At 32.6% G+C, this 17868-nt stretch overlaps 1 protein-coding gene across 1 annotated transcript; it reads right to left on the bottom strand.

Moving 5' to 3' along the window:
• Window positions 1–11195: 11195 nt before the first annotated feature.
• Window positions 11196–13323, bottom strand: LOC143067259 (putative 2'-deoxynucleoside 5'-phosphate N-hydrolase 1). The gene is given in 4 exon segments (XM_076240370.1): window positions 11196–11365; window positions 11727–11837; window positions 12181–12246; window positions 13185–13323. Coding segments are annotated over 4 exon segments (420 nt in total). The 3' UTR covers window positions 11196–11261.
• Window positions 13324–17868: the final 4545 nt, after the last annotated feature.

Here is a 17868-nt window from a genome sequence, read left to right as displayed (position 1 = left end):
ATTCTTAATCCACGGGGTCGCAAAGAACCTTTTGTTAGCTTCGAACGTAGAAGTTTGTTGATACCTTTTCCACGCTGCTATCCACTATACACACGGAACTTTAGAATGAGTTCAAATACATGTATGAGTAGCGTGAAGCCAGGATAATATTGAAAGATAGAACTTTTTGCTTCAACTCAGCGTGGTTTAGTGAGTTTATTAACATGGTTACGTGCACAGTCATTTGAAATACTTCAATAAAAGTTCGACTAATTTAAAATACTAGTGTGACAGTCATCGTTAAGGGCATACGATACAGTTACAGTGGAGGTAATGACGTTGCTAACGTAAATTGTTATTTTCGCGACGTCAAACTATCACTTATCGGGAAAAGATTCAGTTTTCGACTGATTTTTATCATTCAAACTTATTTAACTTGAAAACGAGTTCATGGACCCTTCTTTTTGGTTTGATTACGCGAGAAGATTATGCGTGCCAATTTTCATGAAAACGTAAATAGCGCAATTTTTTTAAAATTTGACAAATATACAGCACAAACATGTTTTTTTCTACATTCATGAACATTGGAGTTTTTTCTGAATAAAAAATATATAAATTTTTAGGATACTTATTGAATGCATAAATTACAAATTATTTAACAAAAAAACAAATGTGTTCATCTTATAAAAAAAAAAAGTTATGTCTTTCTTTCGAAAGGGAAAATACGGCCACAATTCTGAATTTTAAGCAAATATACTAAATTTCGACCTCATTTTACTAAAAAAAAAGTAGCACATGGAGGTATAATTTTTATTACATATTTGATTAAATCAGGAAAAAATAGTCTATATGGAAATTTTTATCAAAATGTACGGGATCAAAACTGTATTCATACGATACAGTTTTAATTCCATGTTGAAATTTTGATGAAAATTTGCATAAAGGCTATTTTATACTTGTTACAATCAAATATGTAACAATATAGTTACCTTCGTGTGCTTCTTTTTGAGTAAATTAAGGTCGAGATTTCGGATATTTGCTTAACTTTTGGATTTGTGGACACATTTTTCCTTACGACAGGTATGCATAACTTTTTGTTTTAAAAGATAAACAAAAAGGTTACGGTCATCTTTAAAAGTCGGTTTTTGTCATCTTGTGTCGGTCATCCAAAATACTATAATTGAAGTTACAACCATCACACATTTAAAGTAAAGACCATCGTGCTTGAATTTTTAAATGACTATTTTACGAAAATTGGAATGATTTTATGTATCAGATTTGGTTTCAATATCAACGCACTCACGATAAGTGTATATGAGACAAGCGGTTTGTCTCAAATGAACCTTTTACAGCACGAAAATCGGAAAAGAAAACTGATCCCTAGAGTTGTCTCCCATTTTCGGATGGTCGTAACTTTAAGTTACGACCATCCACTTACCACCAGTGAATGACAAAATAAGAAGAGGGGTAGGATGTTCAAAGATACAATGCAACTCACAACCACAGACCAGGTGATAGCAACTATAGGTCACTATATAACCTGCACGAATGAGCAAAACACATGCCGAACACCAAGACATAAGAGGACCCGACATGTCATATATAAAACAAACTTACGAGAATCTGAAATTTAATGGTACCCTTTCTGTACAAAAGAATGAATTTTTTTATTAGATATACAGCAACTAACGACAACCACTTAATAACAGGCTTGCCTCCTGAATTTGGATAGACAAATACAGAAGGTTGCAGAGTTTAAGTCTTTATCGAGAAAATAACTGTATTTCTTAAGTATTAATTTCAAAACAGTACTTTTACTTTACTTTAAAATGATATACAAATATTCTAAATAGGCGTTTAAATATCATGAATGTTATTTTAACTGTAGAAATATTACCGCATTATGCTCGCATATTTTGATATACTATACCATATTTTTTAAAGGAATGTCATTTGATTCTCGCCTCCCCTAAAGTAGATAGTGTCAATGTAGTTATAAAGTCTAGTCTGGATTGCTTATAGCATTTTAGTTTTGTTGATGATTTTAGGTAATTAGTGTATAGATATAGGAAGATGTGGTGTGAGTGCCAATGAGACAACTCTCCATACAAATAACAATTTAAAAAGTAACCATTATAGGTTAAAGTACGGCCTAGTTCCTTTAAACAAAACAAGATTTTATCAATAGTTGGTGTCGATGTAGATGAACAATTCAATGATGACACAAGTCATTCATTAGAAAGTTTTCGTGGTGTTATTTACACACACAGACAAAAATAGGCTTTTCGATGTGGACTATACTTCTCATCAATGCAATACTATTGTTTATCAACAAAGACTAGAGTCTTGAGATATATGTAGTATCCGGAATAAATAGACTTTTGAATTTAATTTGTATAAACAACCGAACAGAATAGGCTAATACCAGAAGAGTATTTTCGTCTTCCTTCCGCGTTTCAAAAAGTGACCTTGAAATAGGGCGACTTTGTTTTGCCGACATCTAAATCGCATAAACCGATGTACTTGTTGTGATGTGGTGCTTTAGTTTCCTGTGTAATATTTTGTAATGTTATCGTACAACTATACTGATGTTTATCGTTCCGTTGGTTTTTTTTTTCTTTTTGGCATGGTATAGTATGTAATTGTTCGAATAATGATTTTATTTTTTAATAGTTATCTTCTGTCCCATTGTCATTTTTACATTGTATACAATATATCGGTGTTCACTAAAATCATTTAGAAGATACAAATCAAGGTGACAAACCATTAAACTAAGGGCAATCACATGACAAACCATTAAACTAAGGGCAATCACATGACAAACCATTAAACTAAGGGCAATCAGATGACAAACCATTAAACTAAGGGCAATCACATGACAAACCATTAAACTGAGGGCAATCACATGACATCAAAATTAAATAAGATCTAATGCGTCACCGGAATGGACGCATTACCCGTCATGCAAATGTATACCAACACAAAAAGTCATGATCGACAATAGGATAAATTCATTAAATCTAAAGATCAGACGAGCATATTGAGATACAATTTTTAATCTACGAAATCAGGTTACTAGAGAGTAGACATATCGACAACTCGTGTCAGTCAATCAAATCGTGATGGTGAACGTAAAACTTAATGTTGTCGGTATAGTGCTTACATACAGAATCATCAATTGAGATGTGTTAACGTCATACTATGGAGAAGATGACATGTCATTGCAGATAAGTGGCACATTAGGAGAGTTTATATCATTACATTTGTCATAGATTCTTGTTAAAAGTTGTCATTAGTTTCAATAATAAGAAAAAGATCAAGAAAAAAGCAAAATTTCTGTTTTTGGGAGTATCCTTTATTTCAATATCACTCATTGAAATGTGCATTACTTTATGAAAGAAACAAAATTGATATATCTGAAAGTAAAATAAAAGATCTATGCACAATACTTTTTCATTTAATTTTTTTTCGTTTGAGTAGAAAACACCGAATTGACCAGTAGTAAAACTCAATACTTTTCTGATGAATTGAACTGATAGTATTGAGGGGAGGGTTTTATTTTATGTTGAATACTTCCTTCTATTTGCACACTGTCTCTTTTACAAGAAATACAGCAATAAAAGCGCTTTTCCTTTGCTTTAGGGGCCTCGGTGGTCGAGTCGTCCAAGTAGTTACTACTGTAATCACTAGCCAGTAAACACTGAGGTTGTGAGTAAGATCCCCGCTCGTGCGCGTGCACTCGACTCTAATCTTAATTGAATAAGATTGTTAGTTTTCCGATCGAAGGTCGGTGGTTTTCTCCGGGATCGCCGGCTTCGTCCACCAATAAAAAGTGCTTTAAAGTGGCGTTAAAACATAAAAAATCAGCCTTTTCTTATGTACTTTCCTTGTTCATTCGTGAAGTGATTATGTGTAATTTATTGATATACCATACAGTCATGTCTACATTATATCTTGACTTAAATCAAGAAAGAGGGGGAGAAAGATACCAGAGGGACAGTCAAACTCATAGAACGAAAACAAACTGACATCGCCATGGCTAAAAATGAAAAAGACAAACAGACAAATAATAGTACACATGATTAGCAACCACGAACTCCACCAAAAACTGGAGGTGATCTGAGGTACTCCGGAAGGGTAAACAGATCCTGCTTCATATGTGGCACCAGTCGTGTTGCTCTTGTTATTACAAACCCGGTAAATAGTCTAATTCCGTAGTTTACATTCATGAAAAGGGAAATCGGATTGTAGTTACGACGTACTATGTAATATACCCGATATCATCTGTGAAACGGTTATTCAATAACGGTCAACCAACTTGTGATGGCGTCCGTAAAATTTACGAAGAAATGATTTCAACTTCAGCATATTGAACTCTTGGTTTAATAGCTTCCTTGTAAGCAGCAACCCTCTAGCAGCAAAATAAGAAGTTGGCCATGGTGGCCGGTGGAAAACTAGCTTAACGGCAATGGGTTTCATTTTTCTATAAGGCACTTTCCATTTTTATAAAGCAACAATCCAGCAGCGACTACATACACTTTTAAAAATACCTGTTGAACCTTTATTCCAAAACTTGAATATCCCGTCGACAATGTTTGAAGCCTTTTACACAAGTGTTTCGAATGGTTAATTGAAATAAAACTTTCGAGAGCTTCACGGACGTCGTCATCAATAGCTTGTTGCGTTATCAACTGCAACTTCTAAATTGTTAGAGGTAATCCTCTAATTTCGTTTTCTGTGTATAATTTTAGGACTACTGTTGTTATTTTGGAGTTTCCTTTGAACAGGTTTTGTCTGATTTTATTCGAATCATAGTTTATTTTTATTTGCAGCTTTGTATCTTCTCTCCCTTATTATTTATGTTTGAACTTTGATTACGTTATGTTTCCATCATTTTAAATGAAAACATTTAACAACATTCTTGTAAAATTTAAATATTAAACTTGTAGAACCATGTAATCCTGATCCTTGCGTTCATGGTACATGTATTAAATCAGATGTGGCAGCAGGCTTTATGTGTCATTGTCGTGAAGACTATAAAGGTTACTTTTGTGAAATAGGTAAGTGTACCATTGCACCTAAAATAGTTACTTTTCAAAAGACAAATTTCCATGATGATTAAGGTGCATCTAGAAATTAATATAACGATTGTGTTTTAAACTATTTGGAAAGACAAAATGCATTAAAGAGTCATTTGAATTGAACAAAAGTGATTTGTGAACAAAAACGCCTCAAGATTCTTCAGTTTGCAGGAAACAATTACAATTTCATAGCAAATTTTATTAAAATTTGTTTTGTGCATAAACTTATGATGATATTACCAATGTGCTGTCAACTGGTACTGCTTACATTTCAATTTACATAAGGACAGTCTATTTGAAGATGATGTGTGTGATTAGGATGATTGCTGTAATGATTATTATACATGTAACTGATTTCTCATCACCTATCAGTGTCACCAAACAGATACACAAAAGAACTCAGTATATGATATGGAATGTATATAAAAATTATGCATTTCTTTTAAAACCAAATTATTTGCAACTCATTCCTTGCCACAAACGCCCCCCCCCCCCTTCCGAGCATTTGGAATATTATCAGTGGCGGATCCAGAATGTTTATAGCAGCAAGGGCATTGACTACAGACGAGGGGACCCTTGCCAGCCATGCTTCGGTGATTCCCGAAATGATCAACCATTTTTTTCGAAACGTTACAGATTACAACATATACATGCATATTTTACAACTTCTGTCGTCATATTTTTACTTTCATATCCACACATTCCACTAAAAATGGGACAACTTTTATTTGTGTTTTTAAACTCTGCTTTACAAATTAACGGCTGTGTCTCTTTATTTAGGTGTAATACCACCTATTAGTCTTTGTTAAATTTGCACTTTTCAAAAAATTGGGCAGAATTTATCTTTGTTTCAAATATAGAAATACTTGGCATGAGTAAAGTTTTATCCTGTCCAGTACTATAAAAATAGATACACATAACATTTCACTGCATATAAGAAAATAACCATCACTGGAAGTTAACCAATCTAATTTATCCACTTATTTAACCTGTATACAAGCTTTAGTAACCATGTAACCTCAAGTTTACAAAATATTCTATAGAAACCCCAAATAAAAAAAATGGTGCTTTGAAATATCTCAGACATATGTTTATGACACAGAAATGTTTTACTGCAATAAAATGTACGGTTAATTACCTACAACTGTCAAATTCAATGTGACGTACCATGATTTGGTGGTATTACATCTTTACTCTGAAAATACACATATATTGTTATTTACAATTTTTTAACATGATCAATGATCATAACTGAACACTTCATTCATGAGTTTATCCCAAAACACCTATAATAATAATATTTATTCAGGAAAAGCCAATATATACAAATCCATAATACAACCTTAAAATATAGCAATGGTTGTTACATATATATGTACCATTAATGCCAAGGATGACCCACGAATGTTTTATATAGATTAGACCGTTGTATCACAGCTTAAAATATTCGTATAAAAATAATCAAATAAAATATATGTTTTTTTAATTCATATCTAAATTTTATTTTTGAATTCACATTAATAATGTTTACATAATGTGGTAAATACAATTGAGAATGGAAATGGGGAATGCGTCAAAGAGACAACAACCCGACCATAGAGAAGACAACAGCAGAAGGTCACCAACAGGTCTTTAATGCAGCAATATATTCCCGCACCCGGAGGCTCCTTCAGCCGGCCCCCAAACAAATATATATTCTAGAACAGTTATAATGAACGCCAAACTAAACTCCAAATTGTACACAAGAAACTAAAATTAAAAATAATACAAGACTAACAAAGGCGAGAGGCTCCTGACTTGGGACAGCCGCAAAAATGCGGCGGGGTTAAACATGTTTATGAGATCTCAACCCTCCTCCTATACCTCTAACCAATGTAGAAAAGTAAACGCATAACAATACGCACATTAAAAATCAGTACAAGAGAAGTCCGAGTCTTATGTCAGAAGATGTAACCAAAGAAAATAAACAAAATGACAATAATAAATAAATAACAACAGACTACTAGCAGTTAACTGACATGCCAGCTCCAGACTTTAATTAAACTGATTGAAAGATTATGTCTTCATCATATATAAAACATTCCATTTTTAATACAACTAAAACAGAAAGAAGAAGATTTTACATCTGTCAATAGATGTACTCGTCTATGTTGAGCGAACGGGTTAAACTCCGCCAAGTAAAGTCAAATCAGACTTTTTATGTACGCCAGATCCGTGTTTTGTCACCAAAACAATGACGCTGAAATCAAACAAGTTAAAAAGGTCGAATAAGCACGCAGTTAAAAATATTGACAACTTTTACTTTAAAGATTTTAAAGGAAAATGATAATTTAATAGTCCCAAATAAAAATCTGTCATTCAGAAGTGTCGATATGAATAGTAATTGCATCACGAAGAAGATATGCGTTTCATGAGGATTAGTTATTACATTTCATAGGAAAATAACCCTATATATGAGACTGTTTAAATCTGTACAAATGGACACCTATGGAAATAAAATTAAAAAAGTTACTTTTATAAGTATAAAAAAGCCTGGAATATCACATAACTTGTTTATGTAATTTTGTTGTTATTGTTTTAGTAATGCCCTTGACTAATTTATAAATAAATGAAACTACCTGTTTAAACTATCTATCAGAAATCTTTGATAAAATGTTATTCATTTCTGTAAATTGTACCTCTTGATGTGTTTCTGATGTGTATTTTTTTCTGAACTGATGTTGATTATAAGAATAGTTGGTAGGTATGTACCTGTTTATATTTTAATGAAATCAATCAGAATGGGCAAATATGGCAATTTTGAATAGTATAAACTTTATCATGGGTCATTTTTATATAGATTAGACCGTTGGTTTTCCCGTTTGAATGATTTTACATTACTAATTTTTGGGGCCCTTTATAGCTTGCTGTTCGGTGTGAGCCAAAGCTCCGTGTTGAAGGTCATACCTTTACCTATAATGGTTTACTTTTATAAATTGTTATTTGGATGGAGAGTTGTCTCATTGGCACTCATACCACTTCTTCCTATATCCATTGAAAACTTAGTGTATATGAAGGTCTGGCTGGAGTTTTCAATTTAGCTGCAAAAATCATGTCTTTCAGCCCTCGGTTGTATCATAGAATGTATCCTATCGTCGATTGTACTGAGCAGAAATCGACTTATTTTTTATAATCTATTAAACGATAAGTTTAAATATCTATATAAATCTATGTACGATATCTTACAAAAGATGTCTCGAATATATCGCAACATCAATATATATATCGGACAACAAATATTGATGTTGTCATATATGACGATATATATTGATGTTGTCATATATGACGATATATATTGATGTTGTCATATATGACGATATATATTGATGTTGTCATACATGACGATATATATTGATGTTGTCATACATGACGATATATATTGATGTTGTCATACATGACGATATATATTGATGTTGTCATACATGACGATATATATTGATGTTGTCATACATGACGATATATATTGATGTTGTCATACATGACGATATATATTGATGTTGTCATACATGACGATATATGTTGATGTTGTCATACATGACGATATATGTTGATGTTGTCATACATGACGATATATGTTGATGTTGTCATACATGACGATATATGTTGATGTTGTCATACATGACGATATATATTGATGTTGTCATACATGACGATAAATATTGATGTTGTCATACATGACGATATATATTGATGTTGTCATACATGACGATATATATTGATGTTGTCATACATGACGATAAATATTGATGTTGTCATACATGACGATATATATTGATGTTGTCATACATGACGATATATGTTGATGTTGTCATACATGACGATATATGTTGATGTTGTCATACATGACGATATATGTTGATGTTGTCATACATGACGATATATGTTGATGTTGTCATACATGACGATATATATTAATGTTGTCATACATGACGATATATGTTTATGTTGCTACATAATAGAGACATCTTTTGTACAATGACTTTTTGAAGTTCAAATGTGCAAGGAAAGTGTCATATTATTTCACTGGACTATACATTTAAACAAAGACAATACGACTGAATATCACAGAAACTTTACAACATACATTTTTTATGACACATATTTATCTTTCGATTTTGATTCATTGGAGTGCTAACTCGCTCGGAACAAAAATTAATATTGACATGTACTAATTAGAACCGCTTGTATTCAAATATATTGTTCTTACATCTTTCTTTGCAGACGACGAATGATATTAACAGCACCAACATCAGGATTTGTGGAGTATGCTGAAGAAATTCTATTGTTCATTTCAGATACTTACATATATAATCTTAAACTTTTACGAAACGAACATCATGATAAAAAAAAAATGTCTAAATGTACGTCATTTCAAACAGTGTTATATAGTGCTTTAGAAGATATCGGAATTTCGAAATTTCGAAATTTCCGCCTCATATTGGGGTATAGATTTCAGGTATCTGGTTAAGTTACTTTTTTGTAGAGTTTACATTTACCTCGTCTCTAGTGGATAGTTTGTCATTTTGAACAATAAAATATGTTTAAACTAGTTGTCGCTTTGGTAATTATACCACAAATCCTTAACTTATAAAATCGATTTAGATCTTGATATATTGTAATATACTCCCAGTTTATGAAGACCTCTTGTATATTTGTCTTGGTGGTCGCTGTGTCATTTAAAACCAAACGTATCGTTAAAATGATAACGTAAGCATATATATCGTATAAATTTAAGAATGGAATGGCAAATGTGTCATAGAGACAACAACCAGAAGAGCACAAGCAGCTTACTGTCAACAACGGGTCTTCATCACTACGAGAAAGTCCCCCATCCGGTTATGGGCCTCAGCTATCTCATAAACACAAATGTGTACTAGTGAAGCGAAAATGGACTTTAAAAACATAACATTATAATATCTTATAATCATATTATCAAGTACTTCTCTCAAGTATTGTTTTCACTTGTTTTGGTAGTAGGAACATATTTTTTATGATATAACAGTTCAGACAATGTGGTTACAAGAAATATATTATAATGTTATGTTTTTAAAGTCAGGATACACTGTAAATAGTTGTGAAAGGTGGCATTCCAGATCAGATTTATATTGCTGGTATGAAGAAAAATGGTATGATCTCTAGTAAGACAACTATTCACATGAAACCATAGGACGTGGATGTAAGCAGCTATATGCCCAGATGTCTATAATGAGCCAAAGTCTTTTGCGTTTCGGGGCACAAGATTAAAGTTAAAGGAGTCTTTTACCTAGATAGAAATGAAACTTATTTAGAGTGGAGGTAAAGGACTGAACACTATTTTTATGTTGAACACATCAAATTACTGATAGATAGAAAGACAAACAAACAGACATAGCAATATTTATATGACAACTAAGGAGCACTATGAAGATGTTTGCTTATTCATCCTGAAGGAGGGACGAAAGATACCAGAGGGACAGTCATACTCATAAATCGAAAATCAACTGACAACGCCTGGCTAAAAATGAAAGAAGACAAACAGAAAAACAATAGAACACATGACATAACATAGAAAACTAAAGAATAAGCAACACGAACCCCACCAAAAACTATGGGTGATCTCAGGTGCTCCTGAAGGGTAAGCAGATCCTGCTCCACATGTGGCACCCGTCGTGTTGCTTATGTTATAACAAATCCGGTAAATAGTCAAATTCGGTAGGTCACATTCGTGAAAGGGAAGGGGATTGTAGTTACGACGTAAGGAACATACCCGATATCATTTGTGAAATGGTTATTCCATAACGGTCAACCAACTCGTGATGGCGTCCGTAAAATTTACGAAGGGATGATTTTAAATTCATGATTTCAAATTCACCATTTGGAACTCTTGGTTTAATAGATTCCTTGTGAGCAGCAACCCTCTATCAAGAAAATCATGATAGGAAATGCAAGCACTGGAATATCGTATTAATTGGGAGATATATACCCTGTATGTAGGTGCTGCTGGAATGTTGCTACTTAGAAATGGAAAGTTCACAATTAGAAAGCTGAAATCATCTCTTTTGCATACAACTAAAGTTTTTTTTTATCTTAGAGGATAATATATGACTTGATGTTGTGATATAAATATAGATAATTAAGTAGATCAAGAAATAACTGTTAGAGAAAACAATTTTATAATTCTTCTTAAAAAAAAAACTGTTCAAATATTGTTGGTGCTTCTGATTCTTTATAGTCTTTAACTATAAACGTTGATCCATTCTCTGCTCCCCGAATCATTTCAGATAATCCTGAAATATAGATAGTATACTTATGTTTCTGCAAGGTTTTTACGGATTACGTATAACCTACCATATCAGGATTTATTTGCAACTTACTTTGTTCGGTAAGTGAAATCTAGTGCTTGTCTTAAACTCAAACCCTTCTACAAATTAGCATGAAAGTCGTTTACATTGGATTTATAAGATTATTTGAATATCTAGTTAATTTAGATTCGTTTGATATGTTTGAAATTTTGATTTTGCCATTTGAATAGGGACTGTCTTTTTTTAATTTTCCTTGGAGTTAAGCATTTTTGTGGTTTTACTTTTTAGTATTTTATTTTATAAAAACTATAAAAAATTTAAATGAATATAAGAGAAATTAATTCACCTTTGCCTGACTGTGGTCTGAATAGACAAAGAATGGTTTTCTTCAAATCTACTGCCCTTCCTATTTCATACCCTACACCAAGAGATGGTTGTGTTACTTCGGCTACTAAATCTGCAAAAATAAAAAGAATATCTTGTCAAAATACTATTTCCTGTATAAAACTTAAAACTCTTCAAATGGAAAATAATAGCATCACTTGGCATTTCAGGGAATAAAACGATTTTACTTGAAAACAAAAGTATGGTGTGTGTGATTCTCAGTTACAAATATGAAAAATCATGCTATAAGAGGAAAACCTTACTAGTAAAATTTTATAATGAGATTCTTAGAATTTTTCAACATATTATATTTCTTTTGTGAAATTTGATAAAATCTCCATTATGATTTGTTTTTACTTTAGATGTAATACTTATAACAATAAGCATTTTATATTCTCATCTATCTATATACCTACAGTCACATTCATTTAATCATTCCATGTCTCTGTCATGAATTTCCTTGTCACTTAAATCTTTTTCATCTTAAAAAATAAAAGCATTAAATATAAATAAGAAGATGTGGTATGATTGCCAATGAGACAACTATACACAAAAGACCGAAATGACACAGACATTAACAACTATAGGTCACCGTACGGCCTTCAACAATGAGCAAAGCCCATACCGCATATAGTCAGCTATAAAAGGCCCCGATAGGACAATGTAAAACAATTCAAACGAGAAAACTTAAGGCCTTATTTATGTTAAAAAAAATGAACGAAAAACAAATAAGTAACACATAAACAAACGACAACCACTGAGAATTACAGGCTCCTGACTTGGGACAGGCGGCGGGGTTAAACATGTTAGCGGTATCCCAACCCTCCCCCTAAACTGGGACAGTGGTATAACAGTACAACATAAGAACAAACTATAAAAATCAGTGGAAAAAGGCTTAACTCATCAGATGGACAAAAATACAAGTGGACGTGGCCGGGTACTTATACATCCCGACACAAAAAGACACAATGAACAGCTGTTCAGATAAAGAATCACAATGTTATGTTACTGGTTTAATCCTGAAATTTATTTATAAAGCTTTGATTTTTCTTCTCAAAACACTTTTTTATTGGAACACATCATATTTTTCTAAATATGGAAAACATTACTGAGTTGAAAGAAATAACTTGTGTCTAGTCAAATACAATGTAACATACATGTGCAAAATCTGAAATACTATAAAAAGTAAAATCACAAAACTGAGGTTGTAAGTTCAAATACTAAACGTGGCAGGTGCACTCAACTTAAGTAGCGTTAAACAATAATCACTCAATCAAAAAAGTTATTTTAAGCACAAACGTAAACTTAATGTTGGCACCACCGAGGTCAAATGGGAATTGTTGTGCTACAAAAAAAAAACACTGCAGACTTGACAATAAAAAAGTTTATCAAAAGTGTTCTACTTCTAAAGCAGATTTACCTTTTTCAACTGAAGAGTTGCCGACATGCTCTGTCAAAACTTTACCATACTGTCTTAATTGTTCTATAAGTCTGGCATATAAATCAGCGTCATCTCTACCACCACTAATGCTACCCCCAAAATATATTTTCCTCGACATTGTGCTGTAAAAACAAATCTAATATCAATAAATTGTAAAAAATCAAAGAAACAATTGAAAAACAATTTCTATATGCCTTGATTCAGGAATTTTCCGAAGAAAGATATAGAATAAACCAGATTTTATAGCTATAGCCAAACCTTCCACTTTTATTTCAGTTACATTAATAATTATTCCAGAGTTACATAAAAGGATTCGGCACGAAACGGGGAAAAAGCTCGGCAGAACCTCGCATTTCCCCGTTTCTAGGCCTCATCCTTATATCGTTGATATGTCAAGTCAATGCACTATAATTGTCTATGTATATGCAGAGTTACATAAAGGGCATTTTTTTACATTGAAATACACTACTGTCACTATTCAAAATAGTAAACAGTCGGTATAATAATGATATTAATGTTGTGTTAAACATGGACTATGGAAAATAGTAGCCAGGGTGACATACCTTACTCCAGAAAATAGTGTTCTACTTCTAAAGCAGATTTACCTTCTTCAACTGAAGAGTTGCCGACATGATCTGTCAAAACTTTACCATACTGTTTTATTGTTCTATAAGTCTGGCATATAAATCAGCGTCATCTCTACCACCACTAATGCTACCCCCAAAATATAGCCAGAAAATTGACTATGGAAAATAGTAGCCAGGGTGAGAGAACTTAGTGCACTCCCCTTCGGGTCGTGCACTATCGTCTCTCACCCTGGCTACTATTTTCGCATAGTCAATGTTAAACACAACATTATTATATAAATATTATGTTAAAAGTTAAATGTTGAATAAATGTTCAGCAAGTCTTAAAACACAGTATGTATTTCATGATATTCAGTAGAATCCTGAGTGATCACATCGACCCAGCATGACTGGATCAAATATTATTTTCATTATGTCCGTTATAGCATCTGTTCCAGGTTAATTGAGTCTGAAACATACATGTACGAAATAAGATAGAATGTCCAAATTATTGGACTACCAAATAAGGAATTGTAAAAGAAGAGAGGGACGAAAGATACCAAAGGGACAATCAAACTCACAAATCCAAAAACAAACCGACAACGCCATGGCTAAAAATGAAAAAGACAAACAGAAAAACAATAGTACACATGACACAACATAGAAAACCAAAGAATAAACAACACGAACCCCACCAAAAACCAGGGGCGATCCCAGGTGCTCCTGAAGGGTAAGCAGATCCTGCTCCACATGTGGCACCCGTCGTGTTGCTTATGTGATTACAAATCCGGTAAATAGTCTAATTCGGTAGGTCACATTCATGAAAGGGAAGGGGATTGTAGTTACGACGTAAGCTGTACTAAGGTTTATCATATGGTTCGTTTCTATCATGTATGTATGTTGCATTTGCGTTTGCTGCTTTTGTTGCACTGTTTTTCTATTGTTTTACTCTTATAGTTGATATGTTTCCTTCGGTTTAAGTTTGTGAAACAGATTTGTGTTCTCTCAATCGATTTATGATTTTTGAACAGCGATATACTACTGTTGCCTTTATTTACTCGTCAGTTTATACATTACTCACGAGGTCGATAATTTAAAATCCGAACTGACCACATTTGTTTGACCGGACTTTAAGAACTAAAAGGTACACAGGAACAGATTTTCTGCCGGATGGAAGTATGAATTAAGTCAGTATGATATAAAGATTTATCACCGACCTAGTGAAGCCCATGAGTATGTCTTATCTGGAATACTACACACAAAGTGCAGTTTAGTCCTATCTTTACTATGTTTAAATCTCCCGAGAGACTGAAATAGTTATCAAAGGTAACAGGATTATAATTTAATACGCCAAACGCGCTTTTCGTCTACATAAGATCAAAATAGTGCTGACTACTGGGCTGGTGATATCCTCGGGGACGAAACGTCCACCAGCAGTGGCATCGACCCAGTGGTGTAAATAGTTATCAAAGGTATCAGGATTATAATTTAATACGCCAGACGCGCGTTTCGTCTACATAAATTCGTTTGATGCGTTTGAGCTATTGGCTTTGCCATTTGTCTAGGGACTTTCCTTTAAGAGTCTTCTAATTTTTTTAATTTTTTTGTACTGGAAATCATTGTTTATGATTTTTTTACATTTCTCCCAGTTTTATGTTTCGGATAGGGACGATTGTGCATAGCATACCCACACCATCTACTATGATCGTGTTTAAACTGAACTATGATATTCAGTGTTATTAAGTTTAAAGAAGCTTAATACATATTGCTTCCGGAATTCTCAAAACAATATCAAATTATGGTAAAATTAATGTGAATTGACATTTGAGTCACCTGTATATATGTTTTGTTATTTGAAACAGGCAAAACATTCCTTGATGAATGGAATTTGTTGTGGTGACACCTTTTCGAGTAAAGTTTAGTGTAAAGCAAATCTAAATTTTTATCAAGTAAAAACCATAAATTACGCACCTGCGTTGACAAGGGATCTGCTTTTCACATGTATAATTAGTTATCGGAGGTACCAGGTTTACTATTCAATACGCCAGACGCGCGTTTTGTCTACATAAGGCTTATCAGTGATGCTCAGATCAAAATAGTTAGAAAGCCAACTTGATGCATTGATGACCCAAAATTCCAAACATTTATGCCAAATACGACTAAGGTTATCTATGACTGGGATAATAAAATCCTTAGTATTTCGAATATTTCATACTTTTGCAAACAGGAAGTTTATAAAAATTACCATATAATTGATATTCATGTCAACACCGAAGTGCTGACTAAAATAAGAAATAATGTACATAAGAATAAATGTTTAAAAGAGCCATGTATATGTGAAATGGACCAAAATTAAATGTTCGTTTTAAGTCAATTATCACAATTTAGTTCAGTCACCAAAATGAAATTAATGTTACGTCAATTGTTGAATTTCTATTGTTTATCACGTTTTAAACCAATCACAACATTTTGGTGTACGCTTTTTGAAATATTATTTAGAATGCATCAGATTCTGAAACGAAGAATTTGTTTTGCTGAAAACCAAAAACTAATTTAGTTATCTATACCTGTTCTTTGAGAAATAAATCGCGCAGAGATTTATCCAAGTTTAAGAATATACGGGTCCTCTTTTTTAAACGGGGAAATGTGGTGACCGACCTGGGGATTTCGTTGAACCATTCATAAACGGTGTGGTTGGGGAAGTCACGTTTTTGTTTGCAGGACCATGGTCAACATTCATTTTGTAACAGCTATTTGAGCTAAATAAAAGCAACAGTAGTATACCGCTGTTCAAACTCATAAATCCATGGACAAAAAAACGTGAATTAATAGTTATCAAAGGTACCAGGATTATAATTTAGTACGCCAGACGCGCGTTTCGTCTACATAAGACTCATCAGTGACGCTCATATCAAAATATTTATAAAGCCAAACAAGTACAAAGTTGAAGAGCATTGAGGATCCAAAATTCCAAAAAGTTGTGCCAAATACGGCTAAGGTAATCTATGCCTGGGATAAGAAAATCCTTAGTTTTTCGTAAAATTCAAAGTTTTGTAACAGGAAATTTATTAAAATGACCACATTATTGATATTCATGTCAATTAACAGTGAATAATAGACAACCAACGTTGTTTACTGTTTTAATGACAATATAGAGATTTTATCAAAGAATAATAGAATTCAGTCTGAAATGGAATACAGAAATATATTTCACACGTTATATAATTTTTTAAGCGGGTCTAAATCATTTATATAGGATTTCTCTATATTTTTCTATAAATGAACTTTATCTTATAGTTAATAGAAAAATAAAATAAAAAATCGGGGTCACCGTTCATTTGTACTCACAATCTGCCTTCGAAAGAAGCATTAATTCATCTTTGTAAAAGTGGTTTTTTTTCTGTTGAACTAATAGGAGAAATAAAGGTAATATCGAAATAAAAAAAGAAATTTATTACAGAAATTGCTCAAATTTTACAATAATTTAGTTTAAGTACAGTATATATCGAAATTATATTAAAAAATATAGGTCACCGATGAGTTAAAAGAGATATTTCAATTTTAAAGCCAAAAAATGTAATTTTTCCACCAAAGGGAGATAATTTGGAACTTTTTCAATGATGTTTACATTTTAAAAGTCATCTGGGGCCAACACGAATTAATTGTTTTTAATATTTTTTGTACCATATGATAAAGTAACAACTACAAAAGGTAATAAATAAAATTTGTAATGAAAAACAAATGTTTAATTTTTTTCTGAAATTTTTATACCCTCGAGCCTCCTTAAATATTTCTAAATAAAGTATATTTACTTTAATAATACCAACAATTAATGATACAAACTATGAAAGCTTTGAATAAACGTGGTCTTTGTTGTTTTTTGGGTTTTTTTCTCTCTTTCCCGGGCTTTTCTTATCGGCCAGAAAGGTCATCTGTTCGGAACGTTTCGTTTTTATATGATTTGTCTAACTTCCTTGTTGATTTTATCTTAATCGGTATTCTACAAAGTACAAAATCACATCACATATCTTTTATCTTAACTGTAGGATCCTGTCGGCTCCATCAAGGTCATTATAATTTATATGAATAAAAACAAA

Source organism: Mytilus galloprovincialis, chromosome 3 (assembly GCF_965363235.1).
Source record: "Mytilus galloprovincialis chromosome 3, xbMytGall1.hap1.1, whole genome shotgun sequence".
In the NCBI taxonomy this organism is placed as follows: domain Eukaryota; kingdom Metazoa; phylum Mollusca; class Bivalvia; order Mytilida; family Mytilidae; genus Mytilus; species Mytilus galloprovincialis.
This window is presented reverse-complemented; position numbering and strand designations above follow the sequence as displayed.